General features: G+C 45.4%; 1 protein-coding gene across 5 annotated transcripts in view; it reads left to right on the top strand.

The window, feature by feature from the left end:
• MAST1 (microtubule associated serine/threonine kinase 1) overlaps nt 1-16,195 on the top strand; it is a 165,208-nt gene that overhangs the window by 76,170 nt on the left and 72,843 nt on the right. For 4 of the 5 annotated variants that reach the window (XM_040346544.1, XM_040346541.1, XM_040346543.1 and 1 more), the window contains 3 exons: nt 180-255; nt 12,931-13,012; nt 14,046-14,206. In XM_040346544.1, coding sequence (XP_040202478.1) covers nt 180-255; nt 12,931-13,012; nt 14,046-14,206 — 319 coding nt within the window. The remainder of the gene's footprint in view (nt 1-179; nt 256-12,930; nt 13,013-14,045; nt 14,207-16,195) is intronic. The other variant, XM_040346542.1, reaches the window with a different exon arrangement.

Raw genomic sequence — 16,195 nt, 5'->3', positions numbered from 1 at the left:
GCCAGGATAAATGAACACTCTGGGCAGTAGAATGCCTTTACGCTCAAACACAATACATATTGTAGCGTTTGAGGCGTTTTTTTTTCTGACAGAAAAATTTTGCTTATATTCATAAGCCTGTGTGCATGAGGCCTTCATTTATTTACTTTAACCCTCTTTGCCTTTTTTTTTACATTTAGGGGGAAGCCCTATGGACAGCCCTCGAAATTTCTCTCCGAGTGCCGCTGCTCATTTCTCCTTTGCATCATCACGCAGGTAACATAACATTCACATCTACCTTTTTGCAGCTGGCTTAGAAAAGCAAGAAAAAACACTAATGTACCAAGCAAGCTAAGAACCCAAGGACAGCCAGTCCATGAACTCCATGTGGATACTGAATAAATATTCACAACAAATGCGTGTATTATATATACAGTGGGGAAAATAATCATTTGATCCCCTGCAGATTTTGTAAATTTTACTTACAAAAAATGAAGGGTCTATAATTTTTTATCATAGGTGTATTTTAAATGAGAGAGGCAGAATATCAACCAAAAATCCAGAAAAAAACACACAATACAAATGTTATAGATTGAGTTGCAGTTCAGTGAGTAAAATAAGTATTTGATTCCCAAAAACATGACTTAGTACTTGGTGGAGAAACCCTTGATGGCAAGCACAGAGGTAAGATGTTTCTTGTACTTGGTTACTGGGTTTACACACATCTCAGGAGGGATTTTGGTCCACTTTGCTTTTCAGATCTTCTCTAAATTCTTAAGGTTTCTTGGCTGTCGCTTGGCAACTCAGTTTCAGCTCCCTCCATAAATTTTCCATAGGATTAAGGTCTGGAGACTGGCTAGGCCACTCCATGACCTTAATGTGCTTCTTCTTGAGCCACTCCTTTGTTGCCTTGGCGATATGTTTTGGGTCATTGTCATGCTGGAAGACCCATCTTTAGTGTTCTGGCTGAGGGAAGAAGGTTCTTGTGACGGAATGACCCGGGACAAACAGAGACTTTGCAAGGATGAGGGGTACTCCTGTACCGGCGTCACCAAGGAGTCTTATGTTTAGGGTCACCTTATGTCCAATAAGTCCATAGGGTGACTGAGAAATTATGTCCTAAATTACAGGACAGGGGACATCACTGATAGTTCATATTGCAGGATTTTGAGATACTGCAAGATGTTGGTTAATTGTGACCCAACCAGTCAATAGTGACTCATTTCTATGATTAGCCCTGGCTAGTGACATGCTAATTGAGTCAGGCTCCTGGAAGACCTTGCATTGGGTGATAACACTGCGTTAAGCCTATTAATGCCCAGGTGTGACTACCTGTCTGTCGGAGACAGAACGTCTGTCTAGGGATGTGGATTAAGAAGAGATCATTGTGTGATGGTGTTTTGTTTGAGTTCTGTTAATGAAGGAATGTGCAGTGATTGGATCATGATAATTATAGGCCGGCGCCGACATGTCTAGAATGTTTAGTAATTGGCTCAAAGAATGTGATTGAAGCCCCCCACGGTGTGATGTGTGGGTGGGGAGTTGATTGTTCCTTTCATGCCTTGTACTGTATATTAGACTGAAAGTTACCATTAAAAGTTGTCTTCATTTTGGAACAAGTACAGTACAGAGCTGCGTGTCTCGTCTTATTCTGGGGAATTGATGTGGATCGGGTCCTGTTGGTTGGAGTGTCGATAAGCTGTCTTGGATGTGATGTAAGGTCGTAAACGGTGGTGACCCTAACAGTTCTCATTCCAAGATTTTACAAAACATGCCCCCATCCATTGGCCCCTCAATGCGGCAAAGTCGTCTTGCACCTTTAGCAGAGAAACAGCTCCAGAGCATTTTGTTTCCACCTCTGTGCTTGACTGTAGGGATGGTGTCCTTAGGGTCATAGTCAGCAATTTTCTTCCTCCAAACATGGCAAATTGAGTTAATGCCAAAGAGCTAAATTTTGGTCTCATCTGACCACAGCACTTTCTCCCAATTCTTCTCTGAATCATTTATATGTTCATTGGAAAACTTCAGACAGGCTGTACATGTGCCTTGTTGAGGAGGGGGATTGGCGCATTGTGTTACCAATGGTTTGTCTGGTGAGATCATTCACAATCTCCTCCTGTGAAATTCTGGGCTGATCCCTCACTTTTCCCATGATCCTCCTCACCCCATAAGGCGAAATATTCCATGGAGCTCCAGACAGATGACCAATGATGGTTATTTTGTATTTCTTCCAATTGCAAATAATCACTCAAACAGTTGTCTTCTCACCAAGCTTCTTGCTGATGGTCTTGAAGCCCATTCCAGCCTTGTGCAGGTCTGCAGTCTTATCCCTGACGCCCTTGGACAGCTCTTTGGTCTTGCCCATGATGTTGAAGTTTGAATGGAAGAAAGATTCTGTGGACAGGCGTCTTTTATAAACATAACGAGTTATCATTAGCAGCACCTTACAGGACTAATCTATGTACCACGTGAGCACATACTGTATCCAGGCTGTGGGAACCAGAATTATTGTTGGTTGGTAGGGGATCAAATACTTATTTTACTCACTGAACTGCAACTCAATTTATAACATTTGTATTGTGCATTTTTTCTGCATTTTTGGTTGATTTTCTGTCTCTATTATCAAATGTAATATACAGTATGTCAGCGTATCAGTATACCAGTCCATAGGTGGTATCTGTGTTACTTTTCATCTTTCTGGATTTATTCTTTGTTTTTCACCTGGTGATTCTTCCAGTAACGCCCTTTTTGTCCTACGGTGACAAAATTCAGTCACTATTCTGTATCTATGGAGGAGCAGCATTGTCACCATGGGGTTGATTTACTAAGACTGAAGAGTGCAAAATCTAGTGCAGCTCTGCATAGAAACCAATCCGCTTCCAGGTTTTATTGTCAAAGCTTAAAGTGGATGTAAACCCTCCATACACCCATTCATTCTAATTGTGGGCACCCGGCCGTGGCAGCTTTTGGCTTCACGGCCGGGCACCCACTGCGCATGCGCGAGCGGCACTGCGCATGCGCGAGCAGCGCTGCGCCATCTGATTGGACAGGCGATCACCTGGGACCTGTCACGTGTCCCAGGCGATCGCCTACAGGGAGGGGCTGCCAAAAGGCGATCTGACTATTCGCCTTAGCAGCCCCTCGGCGGAAGGAGGAAGTGGGACAGGAACTCCTCCTGAAGCCCCCACTCCCCCCCCCCCAAAAAATACATGCCAAATGTGGCATGTAAGAGGGCGAGGAGTGGATTAAGCGGAAGTTGCACTTTTGGGTGGAACTCCGCTTTAACACTGGCCACCCCCCTAGCTTGTCATTTTCACTCCCCCTAATTTTAACCCTATAGTGCAGTAACTGGCTGCCTAGTCATGCCAACCCTAAGTTGAAAGCTAATTGTCTCCCATTCACAGCGGGACCAGATTTTGCACTCTCCAGTTTTAGTAAATCAATATGATTGAAAATGTGTAAGGACTATAGAACAACTCCCCTCTCCTCATCTTCTTAATATAGAGTGGTGTTCTGTAGTATAAAAAAATGAGCATGACTGGATAATATTGTATAAGATAACACTACAGAGTACACAGGACAGCAATAGATGGTTGGCAGGTATTTTTTGGACTCATTTAGCAGATACAACAAAATGCTTCCAAGGGTATACTTAATGGACAAAAATGGAGAAAATAAAAGAAGCTCATTGTTAAGGTCTACATATACTTTTATTACTCAACTATGGGAGGAGATTTCTTCTTTGGTTTCCATCTGGTGCCAGTGATAGGTATTACTGTTAATACATTGGTCATGTGATCTTAGCCAAAGAAGCTTAGAGATTGATAACCAGTCAGCAGCTCTATCCAAACACAGATTCTGCCCCCTAAGATGACATAGTATGACGAGTGCCTCCAGGACCGGCCTTAGGTGTTCAGGCGCCCTGTGCGAGCTAATCCTGTGGCACCCCCCCATCTTCACCCCTCGCCCCCTGGTCACCTCAACATACACAAAGAGGAAAAAAATGCCACCGCGGGTGTAATACAATCGCGCAGGGGGGTGCCGGTCTGACACCCCCCCCATTGTGTGGTACCCGGGGGCGGCTCACCTCCCTTAGTACGCCTCTGGGTGGCCGCACGGCGCCCCTGTTGCCCATGTCGCCCTGTGCGGACGCACAGCTCGCACACCCCAAAGGCCGGCCCTGAGTGCTTTGGCATCTGGTCACTTGATGATTGCTAGAAGAGTGCCAGAAGTGCATGAAGAATGGTATGATTTAATTGGTATTGCAGAATTGTGGCTTGATTCTTTATGTGAATGGGCTGCTAATTTTCCTGGCTATGCTCATTTTTGGAGGGACAAGGTTAACAGAAAAGGTGATATAAAAGTAAATAAAAAAATTATTTTGTTGATGCAGAGTGTAATAGTTTTTTTTTTTTTTTTTTTTACGAAAAGTCTGCATTTGGTAGAATACAGAAATACTACTTTTGCTGAAACACTCACCTTCTCTTGGGTGCTGTCCCCTCTGCTCTGGATGGAATGATACCTAGCATCATACAATGCTCTTCCTATGGGTCCAGGCCATCTCCTGGTGGTGCTTAAAGCGGAGGTTCACCCTAAAAAACATCTATATACCATTACATCCAGCATACTTCTGACATGTACAGTATGCTGGTATTTTTTTTTTTTCGCTGTACATACCGTCTTATAGTTCTTTTTCACCCGAGTTCTTACTCCCGCGGGGAAGAGGCGTTCCTATGAAGAGGCGTAGATGATTGACGTGCGAATAAGGCGCGTCACGTGTTCCAAAAATTTCCGAACTGGGACTCGGCTCTATATGCAGCGCTATACGGCACCTGCGCACAGACTAGGAGCCGTGTAGAGCTGACTGCGCAGGCGCCGTATAGAGCCGAGTCCCAGTTCGGATATTTTCGGAACGTGTGACGCGCCTTATCCGCACGTCAATCATCTACGCCTCTTCATAGGAACGCCTACTCCCGGCGGTAGTGAGAACCCGGAAGCCGGGTGAAAAAGAACTATAAGACGGTATGTACAGCGAAAAAAAAAGCATACTGTACATGTCGGAAGTATGCTGGATGTAATGGTGTATAATTGTTTTAGGGTGAACCTCCACTTTAATCATGTTGGCCAGTCATCAAAGCAGCATGCTGCAGAGAACAGTGCAGTTCTCTGCAGAATATGCAGAATAGAGGGTTGGCAGATGCCACCACAGGGGGAAGAGGCCTTGAGATGTCATGTGACCAGTCAGAAGACAACGGGAAAAAAGGTGTGTATGCAAAAAAATTATAAAAACTTACGTGTGTATGTGCTTGTGTGTGGTGCTTCAGTGGGGGGGACCGCCCAACCTGGAGCATAGCTTCAGTTATTGATGTATGTTACAGATCCCCAAGCAGGGATGTATCTTGGCCTAGGCTGACAAGGCCTAGGCCTAGGGCAGCACTTGGCGGGGGGCGGCACGGCCAGGCACCAAAACCGCCCCTGCACGAAAAAAAAAAGACCCCCGATTTGTCCTTTTATTTAATTGGCTCCCGCAGCCGCCTTCCAGCTCCCTCATAAATTTAGCCTTGGCGCGGCGGCCTGTAGCGTAGTACTTGGCCAGGGGGAGGGAGGGACTGACGCAGTGACGCCCACATTAAACGGCCGGTGATTGGCCAGACCGGGTGCATGTCATACCAGAGAAGGGCTCCGCCTCTGGTATGACATGCACCCGGTCTGGCCAATCAGACCGGGGTGCAGGGAGAGGGAACAGAGGTATGAGGAGGGTACAGAGGTGCGGGGAGGGTACAGAGGTCACATCAGTCCCTGCCCTCAAGGAGCTTACAATCTAAAGTCCCTAACTCGCATTCATATATACACATGGTAAGGGCAACAATTTAGACAGGAGCCAACTGGATTGATTGATGTAAGTATGGAGTGAATGGTGCGTTAGTGTGCTAATGTACAGAGAGGAAGAGGTGGAGCTCTAACAGGAAAAGGTGGAGCCTAAAGTGGAAGGGGTGTGGTTTACAGGTTATAGGGCGTGTCTTAAACAGGAAGGGGTGGATCATATTTAAATTAGGGGGCGCATGAGTTTAGTCAGGCCTAGGGCAGCACAAAACCTAAATACACCTCTGTCCCCAAGTAATAGCAAGCTCCTTACTCCTAATTCCAGGCTGAACCTAACTAGTCTTAATAATGCTCTTCCCCCCTTTCTAACACCTATGCTTACTAATGTGTGTAAAAAAAGATATATATGCCAATTTTCAGCCTGCTCTAGTCCAGTCATGTGATCTCCCCTGTGACAGTGGAAGCTGCAGAAGAGGACACTGGGAACTCTGGGAGCGGTGTCCTCACCCATAGGCTAACATATCATACTTACTTCCACTGTGCAGTTTGTTTTGCACAGAGTGGCCCCGATCCTCGACTTATGGGGGTCCCTCTGCGGCTCTCCCGGCTCCTCCCCACATTGTATAACTCCCTAGGAGAAGCGATTTCCCGGGGGCTACCTTCCATAGACTCCGAATGTAGGATTCGGCCCCGCGCCCACGTCATTGGATTTGATTGACAGCAGTGGGAGACAATGGCTACACTGCTATCAATCTATCCAATCAAGAGCTGAGAACCCCTGGCAGAGGAAGAACGCGTCTCTGCCGTGGGAAATTCCAGGGCTCAGGTAAGTAAAACGGGGAGGATGCATTAATGTGAAAAAACACAAGGGTTTACAACCCCTTTAAGTTTAGCCTGGAATTCTACTTTACTACCCTCAAACTGACTATTACAAGGGTACTACTGGAACAATAAAAGGGAAATGTAAAAACATATGATAAGGCAATTTTATGGGATTGTGACCCAAAAAGACAAAATTTAGGTGCCTCTCAGGTATGAATGAATGACTTGTATAGCGCTACACATGCGAACTGAATCGCATCTAGGCGCTTTTTCCAGCCAGTGACTGCTTGGCTGGTGCGGTCATTTTACCCCGTAGGATTTTGACACGCTTGAGGTAGAGAGGTGAAATCCAACTAGAATGCTGTGAGTGCAGGCAGGGAGCTCGTCCTAGCTCTAAACTGCAGCAATGTCAAAGGAAAAGTTCCATAAACCTCACATCATGAAGCAGATCCATGTGCATGAAGTGAGATGAACGGCAGCCTCAGCCAGGCCACACCCTCAACGCGTTTCGCTCGGAACCTTGGAGCTTAATCATGGGGAACCCGTAATCCCCATGTTTAAGCTCAAAGGGGCGGAGAAAACACATTGGGGGTGTAGCTTGGCTGGAGGCTGCCATTCATCTCACGCCATGCACATGGGTCTGCTTCATGACGTGGACTTATGTATCTTTTCCTTTGCCAATTTTATGGGATTGTTGTGAAAAGTTTCAGCTAGAAATGATGCTCTTCTTGAAATGTTAATGTCAAACATTGCAGAGCTTAATACAGATGTTCATATAAGGCAGTAATGGCGAACCTTGGCTACCCAGATGTTTTGAAACTACCGTATTTATCGCGGTATAATGCGCTCCTGCGTATACCGCGCACCCCTAAAGTTGCCCCGAATCCTGTGGAAAAAAAGTTTTTTTGTACTTACAGTTTTGGTGTCTTGTGCGGCGTCCATCGGCGGCCTCGTCGGGTCCGGCATCCTTCTGCGGCTTCGGGTGTCCTCTTCGTCGGGTCGGGCGTCCTTCTGCGGCTTCGGGTGTCCTCTTCGTCGGGTTCGGCGTCCTTCTGCGGCTTCGGGTGTCCTCTTCGTCGGGTCCGGCGTCCTTCTGCGGCTTCGGGTGTCCTCTTCGTCGGGTCCGGCGTCCTTCTGCGGCTTCGGGTGTCCTCTTCGTCGGGTCCGGCATCCTTCTGGGGCGTCCTCGCGTCCTCCCCGCTCGTTTCCGGCGCCGAGTTTGAATACTGCGCCGACATATACAGAGCGCAGTACACTCGTGTATTGTCGGCAATGCTCGGCAACTCTCGCGCTGACGTCCTGTGCGTCCAGGACGTGAGCGCGGAAGGAGCCGAGACTGCCCGACTATACCCGAGTGTACTGCGCTCGGTATATGTCTGCGCAGTATTCAAAACCCCGGGCGGGAAAGCAGGTTTCGGCGTATACCGCGCACCCACGATTTTGCCCTGATTTTCAGGGCAAAAAAGTGCGCGGTATACGCCGATAAATACGGTACATTTCCCATGATGCTCAACTACAGAACTACAGCGCAGAGTGCATGAGCATTGTGGGAAATGTAGTTCCAAAACATTTGGGATGCCAAGGTTCGCCATCACTAATATGAGGCAAAGTCTAGGTAGCACCAACCATAACATTTAATTCGCTCTAAGCTGTAAACAACTAACATATAACAGAAAGACAACAACACTCATTTAAAAAGCACAGAACAAAAATAGTTGTGTTTAAAATTGATCCTCTGGTAGTGTTTAAAACTGATTCCATGTCAACACATTGCAACATTTGTTCCCCTGGGCAATACATTGCAAAGGCTAAAAACAAAACCTATTTGGCTTTCGACTAGTGTTAAAAGGCCATAAACAATTAGAAAAGAGTAACTAAAATAAAACTCAAAGACTTTTTTTTGAATAAAGCAAAAACTGAAAAAGTGAAGTTAGGTTTACAAATATTCAAAATGAACAACATGTTACTAAACATTCTTTAAAGCGTATGCAAAGGCCAATTTTTGTGAGAACTCTTGTCAGGTTTTCATTACTGCCTTGTGTCCCTGTTAAATATGGTGACCATTGAAGTTTGGGGCTTCAAGTGAGAGAAAAGCCAGAACAAGCGTAGAGAGCAAATCTTCTGATGGTGACAGCTGTCTAATGTCCTGTACACACGATCGGAATTTCTGATGGAAAAAGTCAGACGGAATTTTTTCATTGGATATTCCCACCGTGTGTGGGCCCCATCTGACTTTTTTTGTCGGAGTTTAAAAAAAGAACATGTTTTATTTTTTCCGATGGAAAAAATTCCTATTGGAAATTCCGATCGTCTGTGTGGAAATTTTTCTCGGCTCGTTGTAGTCTTTTACGTCACCGCGTTTTGGACGGTCGAAAAACCTTGGATGGTTTTTCCGACAGAATTTCGCTCAAGCTTGGCTTGCATATACACGATCACACTCTCTGAACTTTCGACCGTCAAGAACGCGGTGACATACAACACTACAATGAGTCGAGAAAATTAAGTTCAATGTTTCCGAGCATGCGTCAAATTGTTTCCGAGCATGCTTCGCAATTTTGCGCGTCGGAATTGTAATACGATTTTTTTCCGTCTGAAAATTTTAGAACCAGCTCTCAATCTTTTGTTGGCGAAAATTCCGACAGCAAAAGTCCGATGGAGCCTACAATCGGTCGGAATTTCCGTTCAAGAGCTAACATCTGACTTTTGCTGTCGGAATTTGCGATCGTGTGTACGGGGCATTAGGCTTTAAAGCAGCAAGATACGTTCTTGTATTAAAAAAAGGTATAGGCTCTAGAGAAGGAGACATAGGCCCGGATTCACAGAGACTTACGCCAACGTATCTACTGATACACCATCGTAAGTCCAAATGAGCGCCGTCGTATCTATGCGCTGATTCTTTAAATGAGATATGCCTGAATTTTGCCAAGATACGACCGACGTAAGTCTCCTACGCCATCGTATCTTGGGTGCATATTTACGCTGGCCGCTAGGGGCGCTTCCGTTGATTTATGCGTCAAATTTGTAAATGAGCAAGATACGCCGATTCACGAACGTACTTGCGCCCGTCGCTGTAATCTATGTCGTTTACGTAAGGCGTTTTTCCGGCGTAAAGTTAAACCACCAAAAAGCTGGTCTAAGTCGTTTAGGGTATGGACGTCGGAACTGCCGTTGGATTTTACGACGTTTACGTAAGTCGTACGTGAATGGGGCTGGGCGTAAGTTACGTTCACGTCGTACGCATTGAGCCGTCGTATCTTAGGGATTATTTGCGACAAGATTCTTAGCATGCGCGCGCATGTGCCGTTCGTTCGGCCATGCATTTACTTGGGGTCACGCTTCATTATAATACTACACGCCCACTGCCTTGCTACCTTGAATTAGGCGGGCTTACACCGGCCATTTTGTGTTACGCCGGCGCAAGAAAGGGAGCAAGTGCTTTGTGAATACAGTATGAGCCTCTCTATGTTACGTCGGCGTAGCGCATATGAGATGCGCTACGCCGCTCTAAAGATACGCCGATCTCTCTGAATCTGACCCATAATCTTTCCCCCAATTAAGGATTATGAAGACCTCTTCTTGAGTTTGCAGTTCAGTTTTAGGTACCGGTTTACAGAGATAATGTTGTGAACCTGAAAAGAGTGCAGAGAAGGACAATTAAACTAATAAGGGACAAGAAGGAGCTTACCGGTAGTTAAAGGAAAGATTAACTGAATTTAGTCTCCCTTGAGAAGCGGTGGCTAGGTATAAATACTCCATATAGTATATTAGCCGGACAGTTATTCACTTTAAGGTCACTGATAAAGACACAAGGACACTCTATGGCTAGGCCTACAAGGATTGGCCTTGAATTAAGAAACTTGAGATTACACATAATCAGATGGATAATACAGTATTTAACTATCTTTAAGAGAATAAGGATTGCAGATGGGGGATCTGCTAAACTGATATTCTATCATTAAATATATTTAAATATTAAATATTATTAATAATATATATATATATATATATATATATATATATATATATATATATATATATATATATATATATATATATATATATATATATATATATTAGAGTGAGCAATAAATATTTATAAATTATTAATAATATGGAACATAAATAATGGGTAGGAAGTCTCTCTCTTCCACCCTTTCTGCCGCTGTGTGCTGCTTTTGGTTCCTGGGTCCTCTTTTCCCAGGAACTCTGCTATGCGCGTCGGGACCCTTCAGGGTAAGACCACGCTATATTAAGATACCTCTCAACTCAACTCAACTCAAGTCCCTGCTGGTTACTGCTTACAATCTATTATCACATGGTTTCTTTGCTCACTGCTCTGGTTGTCTCTCAAATGGAAATTTGTTTTAAATTTTACTTTTTTTTTTGTTAGATCTTTGCTGTGAATGCATAAAACATAATGGATGGGTTGAATGAAATACCTTTCCCGGATAAAATGCAATTCCAACCTCCTTTTAGTTCTGAGTGGAGGCCTGAGCATATTACCTTTACTGATGGGTCCGAGCAGAGTTCAGGTCTGGCAGCTCTACGCTTTAAGATCACATGACCAAGTGCCTAGGCTTTCAAACATGTGGCCAAGGCTAAAGGGAAGTAGGAGGAGCTTTTACCAGTTCCACTTACCATGTTTATCAGAGAGGAAAAGAATTGTGTCTACAATCCAGTTGGTAACAAATATGGGAAGAACTTTTTTTCAGGGCTGACCACATGTGTTTCTCGGCAAAAACCAGCAAGAAACTTGCTGGGATTTTTTTTTTGCCAAGGAAACTGGTCGTGTGTACATTTTTCGACGAGGAAACTGTCGAAGGATCCCGTCGAGCCAAAAAGAGAGCATGTTTTCTTTTTCCTCGACGGGAATGGAGAAACTTGCCTTGTCGAGTTCCTCCACAGCCTAACAAGGAACTCGACGAGGAAAACGATGTGTTTCGCCCGTCGAGTTCCTCGGTCGTGTGTACGAGGCTTCAGCATATGATCTTTACCTACGCTAGATTGTCAAAAGTATTTTGACGCTTGCCTTTACACGCACATGAACTTTAATGTCATCCCAGTCAGTCTTAGTCCAGTAGGGTTCAATATTGAGTTGGCCCACCCTTTGCAGCTATAACAGCTTCAACTCTTCTGGGAAGGCTGCCCATAAGGTTTAGGAGTGTGTCTATGGGAATGTTTGACCATTCCTCCAGAAGTGCATCTGTGAGGTCATGTCATGCAGATTCTTGGACTTAACTCTTATAGGTAGATTCAGTAAGAGTTAGGCCGACTTATCAGTAGATAAGTCGACCTAACTCAGAATCTACACCGATCTATGTTTAAGCGTATGCTCAAACAGAGATACGCTTAAACATATCTAAGATAGAACGGCTTGCGCAGTCCTATCTTAGATTGCAATTTTTCGGATGTCCACTAGGTGGCGCTTCCATTGCGGTCGGCGTAGATTATGCAAATTAGGAGATACGCCGATTCACGAAAGTGCGGCCGGCCGACACAGTACTTTTACGCCGTTTACGTAAGAGATAGGCCTCGTAAAGTTAGAGCTAGGCCCTAGTTGGAATAGTAATGTTAAGTATGGCCGCCGTTCCCGCCGCGAAATTCTAATTTTTACGTCGTTTGCGTAAGTCGTCCGCAAATCGGGATTTACGTCGTTTACGTCCACGTCAAAATCAATAGGCCCGTGCGGCGTACTTAGCCGCAATGCACCCTGGGAAATGTAGGCGCCCGGCTCATGCGCATTAAAAAAAAAACTTTAAAAACGTGAGGTCAAGCCTCATTACCATACAACACGCCCCCCTCCAAGACATTTGAATTCGGCGCCCTTACGCCCGCCCGCTTTAGGCTACGCCGCCGTATATTAGCAGGCAAGTACATTGAGAATCATTACTTGCCTAGCTAACTTACGGCGGCGTAGCCTAAACAGGCTAAGCTACGCCGCCGCAAGTTTACACCCAGGTACCTGAATCTGGCTAATAGTCTGCCTTCACTTTTTACAAAGTGGCTGAATTCCTGTAATTCAGCTTTAATGACAAAGGAGAACATTGAGGTCACCTGTCTGACTATGCTCTTTGGCAGGGATGTCTGTGTCAGAAGAGTTGCGTAACAGAATTATAAATCATTTGGTACAGTTAATGTACAGTATATGCATTTAAGCTCTGTGTTTAGCTGTTTGCCCGGTGTTCATCTCTACGTTCTGTTGGCTTTGTTTATGCCTTTTGTGTAATCAGGCATCATGTCTCCTAATATGCTCTAGGTATGCTGTCTCTCAGTAATACATGGGTAAATGCTCTTACTTTTTTTTAGCAGGACAGATGGCCGTCGTTGGTCCCTTGCCTCCCTTCCATCATCAGGATATGGAACAAATACCCCAAGCTCCACTGTGTCAGTGAGTAATAAATCCTTTTAAAGTGGACCTAAAGTCTAACCTTATGCTCACATTTACACCTCTTTCACAACTTTTGTTCCTGGCACACAAGCACGGCTTAAGCAGTGCATTACATGGCCACTTCAATAGGTGACATAAAGGTAGAGCCAGCCAGTAGGTACTGAATACTCACCCTGCCATTTGACCGAGCCCATGTTTCCAACCACTACAGATGAGTTGCAGTCAGGCCCGTTGGAACCCGACAGGCAAAGCAAGCATTTGCCTGGGGCCCCCGAGCTGGCCAGGGGCCCCAGCAGGGAGGGCCCTTGCCGCACCGCTACATCCTCCTGCAGTCCGGTCGGCCGTGTACCATAACCCCCCGGTACAGGAGAATCAGGTTCCTGTTCACGGCCGGACTGACAGGAAGTACACACACTTAGTGTTTACTTCCTTTCAGTCTGGGCCCGGGAACAGCAAACTGAATCTCCTGTACCGCGCGGTTATGGTACACGGCCGACTGGACTGCAGGAGGACGCAGCGATGCGGCAAGGGCCCTCCCTGCTGGGGCCCCTGTGCGGACACCAACATATGCCGGCGTGTGCTTGTGAGGCGAAGGATAGAGGTAAGACGCCAACCCCTCCCCCCCCCCCCGCTTCTCAACTTGAAATGTCACTTTTTTTTTTTTTTGCTTGGGGCCCCCAAATGTCTTCGAACGGCCCTGGTTGCAGTACCAGAAACCAGATGTACAGAAATATGTTGACAGAGCATGGAAACCAACCAAAAGGATTTTTATTAAAGGACATCTGTTGTGAAAGAAATAACATTGAAGGTTCCTAGTCTGCCTGCTTGTGCTCAATCAGAGACTCTGAAGTCAAAGAATCCTCTTGACAGCCAAATTACTTTTATTTTTGGAAAGGCAATGGTAGTCTAAACTTACCGATAGACAACAGATTGCATTAGAAGGATCCAATCAACACACAATTATTTTGTAAGGAAGTTGGATTTTAAATGTTTCTCTTGGTTCCTTATTTTTTTCTTTCTTTCTTCTTTGAAGTCCTCCTCATCATCTCAAGAACGTCTGCACCAGCTTCCCTTCCAACCCACCCTGGATGAGCTTCATTTCCTCTCCAAACATTTTGGCAGCACTGAGAGCATCCCTGATGATGATGGGGGTCGAAGGTCCCCTGCGGTGAGACCACGGTCTCGAAGCCTGAGGTCAGTTGGTGGTTTAAAGATGTTTTTCTGCTCTTATTTCTTGTCAGTCTTCAGTGTACTGTGAAGGTTCCCTTAAAGGGTTCGTAAAGGAAAACTTTTGGCCCGATCCACGTCTTCTGGGGTTCCTCGGCGGCTGTCTCTGGGCCTCCCCGGAAGAACTCCACACATTCATGCAAGCTCCCTTGCATAGTGTGGAATCTTTGTGGACGCGCTCCCGTGATACAGCGAGCGGCCATAGCCGTTCGCTGTATCACTCGGCCCAGCTTCTCGGCGCGCCACGTAGGGTGACCACGTGTCATGGATTGCCCGGGACAGTCCCGCATTTTGCAGGTCTGTCCCGGGCACATTCATTCCAGGACAATACAGTGTCCCGGAATGAAACTGACACAGCCACCCCCCGGGCCAATCTGATGCCCCCAAAAAAGGCCACCACATCACGGATTTACCCACTGACAGTACTTGTCCTGCCCGGGAATGCCTGCAGGAGCACAATCCTGCCCCCTGCTTGTGATTGGAGAAATCATAAATCCCGCCTCTTGTGTCCAATCACTGTGTTGTGATTCGTTGCAGCACAAGCTAATTTTTGGGAAGGGAGGGTGTCCCTGAATGGTAGTTTGGAAATGTGGTCACCCTAGCGCCACGTCATTGGATGTGATTGACAGCAGCGCCAGCCAATGGCTGTGCTGCTTTCAATCCATCCACTCTAGCTAATCAACGGCCAGGCTGAGTGGCGAAGAGGATTTTGGGGCCGAGCGCGGGACTTTCGAGGGCTCAGGTAAGTATAACAGGGGGGCCGGTATACTCAGAAGTTTTTTTACAACCCCTTTAAGCTTATTTATGGTAAGCTAGTCTGACTCAAAGTGACCCAAATCGGGGGTTCATGGCTTTTTCACTTTATTAGCTTTAATGATCATTGTACCCTATGAGAAAACACCCAAAGTACACATCTTTGATTTATTTATTTTAAAGTCTAACTAAAGGCAATTCACTATGGATAGAGCAAGGGAGGGTTATAACTAGAGTTGCCACCTCATCCCTTTAAAACCAAATCCATATTATTTACACAGGTTCTGTGGCCAATTAAGGTGTTATCTAAACTCAGTTGGTGCCTTATCTGCATTAAAGTGGAGTTCCACCCATAAATATAACATTACATCAGTAGTTTTAAAAAAATGTCATTAGTCCTTTAAGAATTTTTTTTTTTTTTTTTTAGATGCCTTCAAAGTGTTGTTGCTAGGCAGAATAGTTAATCTTCCCACTTCCTGCACCTAGGTGCTTAAGCTTCCTAACCTACACCGCACAGACTCCTGGGAATGTAGTGGGTGTAACTTTCCAGGAGTCTGTGCACTCCCCAGTCTCGAAGAATCATGTGACTTGGACAGTACAGGTGCTGAAACCTGATCTGAAACCTGTTACACTGCTTGTGCAGCACTGAGCATGTGCGAGATCTGCAAGGCTGAAATCCAGGAAGTCATACAGTCTGGCTTCATGATGCCCACACTTAAGATGGCCCCAGTCAATTTCTATTTTATAAAGTGTCTAAATGCTGTAACAACCTAACAAAACGGACCTTAGTTTACAGACTAACTTTACTAGAATACATTAAGCTTGTGTATTACAGGGGTATTTATATTTAAAAAAGTGAAATTGTGGCCGGAACTCAGCTTTAAATTAGCCTTAGAACCTGTGTAATTATTATGTGTTTGGGTTTAAAGGAATAAGGGGGCAACCATAGTTATAACCCCCCATCAGTTTTTTTGTTTGCCATCTATGTCCCATTGATAAGACTTCCCCTCACTTCCTGTCCTATAGCTTAAGCAGGACGTGAGATGAAATCCCTCCAAAGTGAGGGAATCATGGTCTGTCACCAAGGCCCCCAGAACTAGTGTCCCCATTGGAAGATTTCCCCTCTATTAGTGTTCTGATGTCAACCCACAATTTGATATTTTCTTTACTTTCATTTTCAATGCTAAGGCTGCATTCACACCT

The sequence above is a fragment of the Rana temporaria genome, chromosome 3 (assembly GCF_905171775.1).
Source record: "Rana temporaria chromosome 3, aRanTem1.1, whole genome shotgun sequence".
Taxonomy (NCBI): domain Eukaryota; kingdom Metazoa; phylum Chordata; class Amphibia; order Anura; family Ranidae; genus Rana; species Rana temporaria.
Note: the sequence above shows the minus strand (reverse complement) of the source record. Positions and strands in the feature narration are given on the sequence as shown.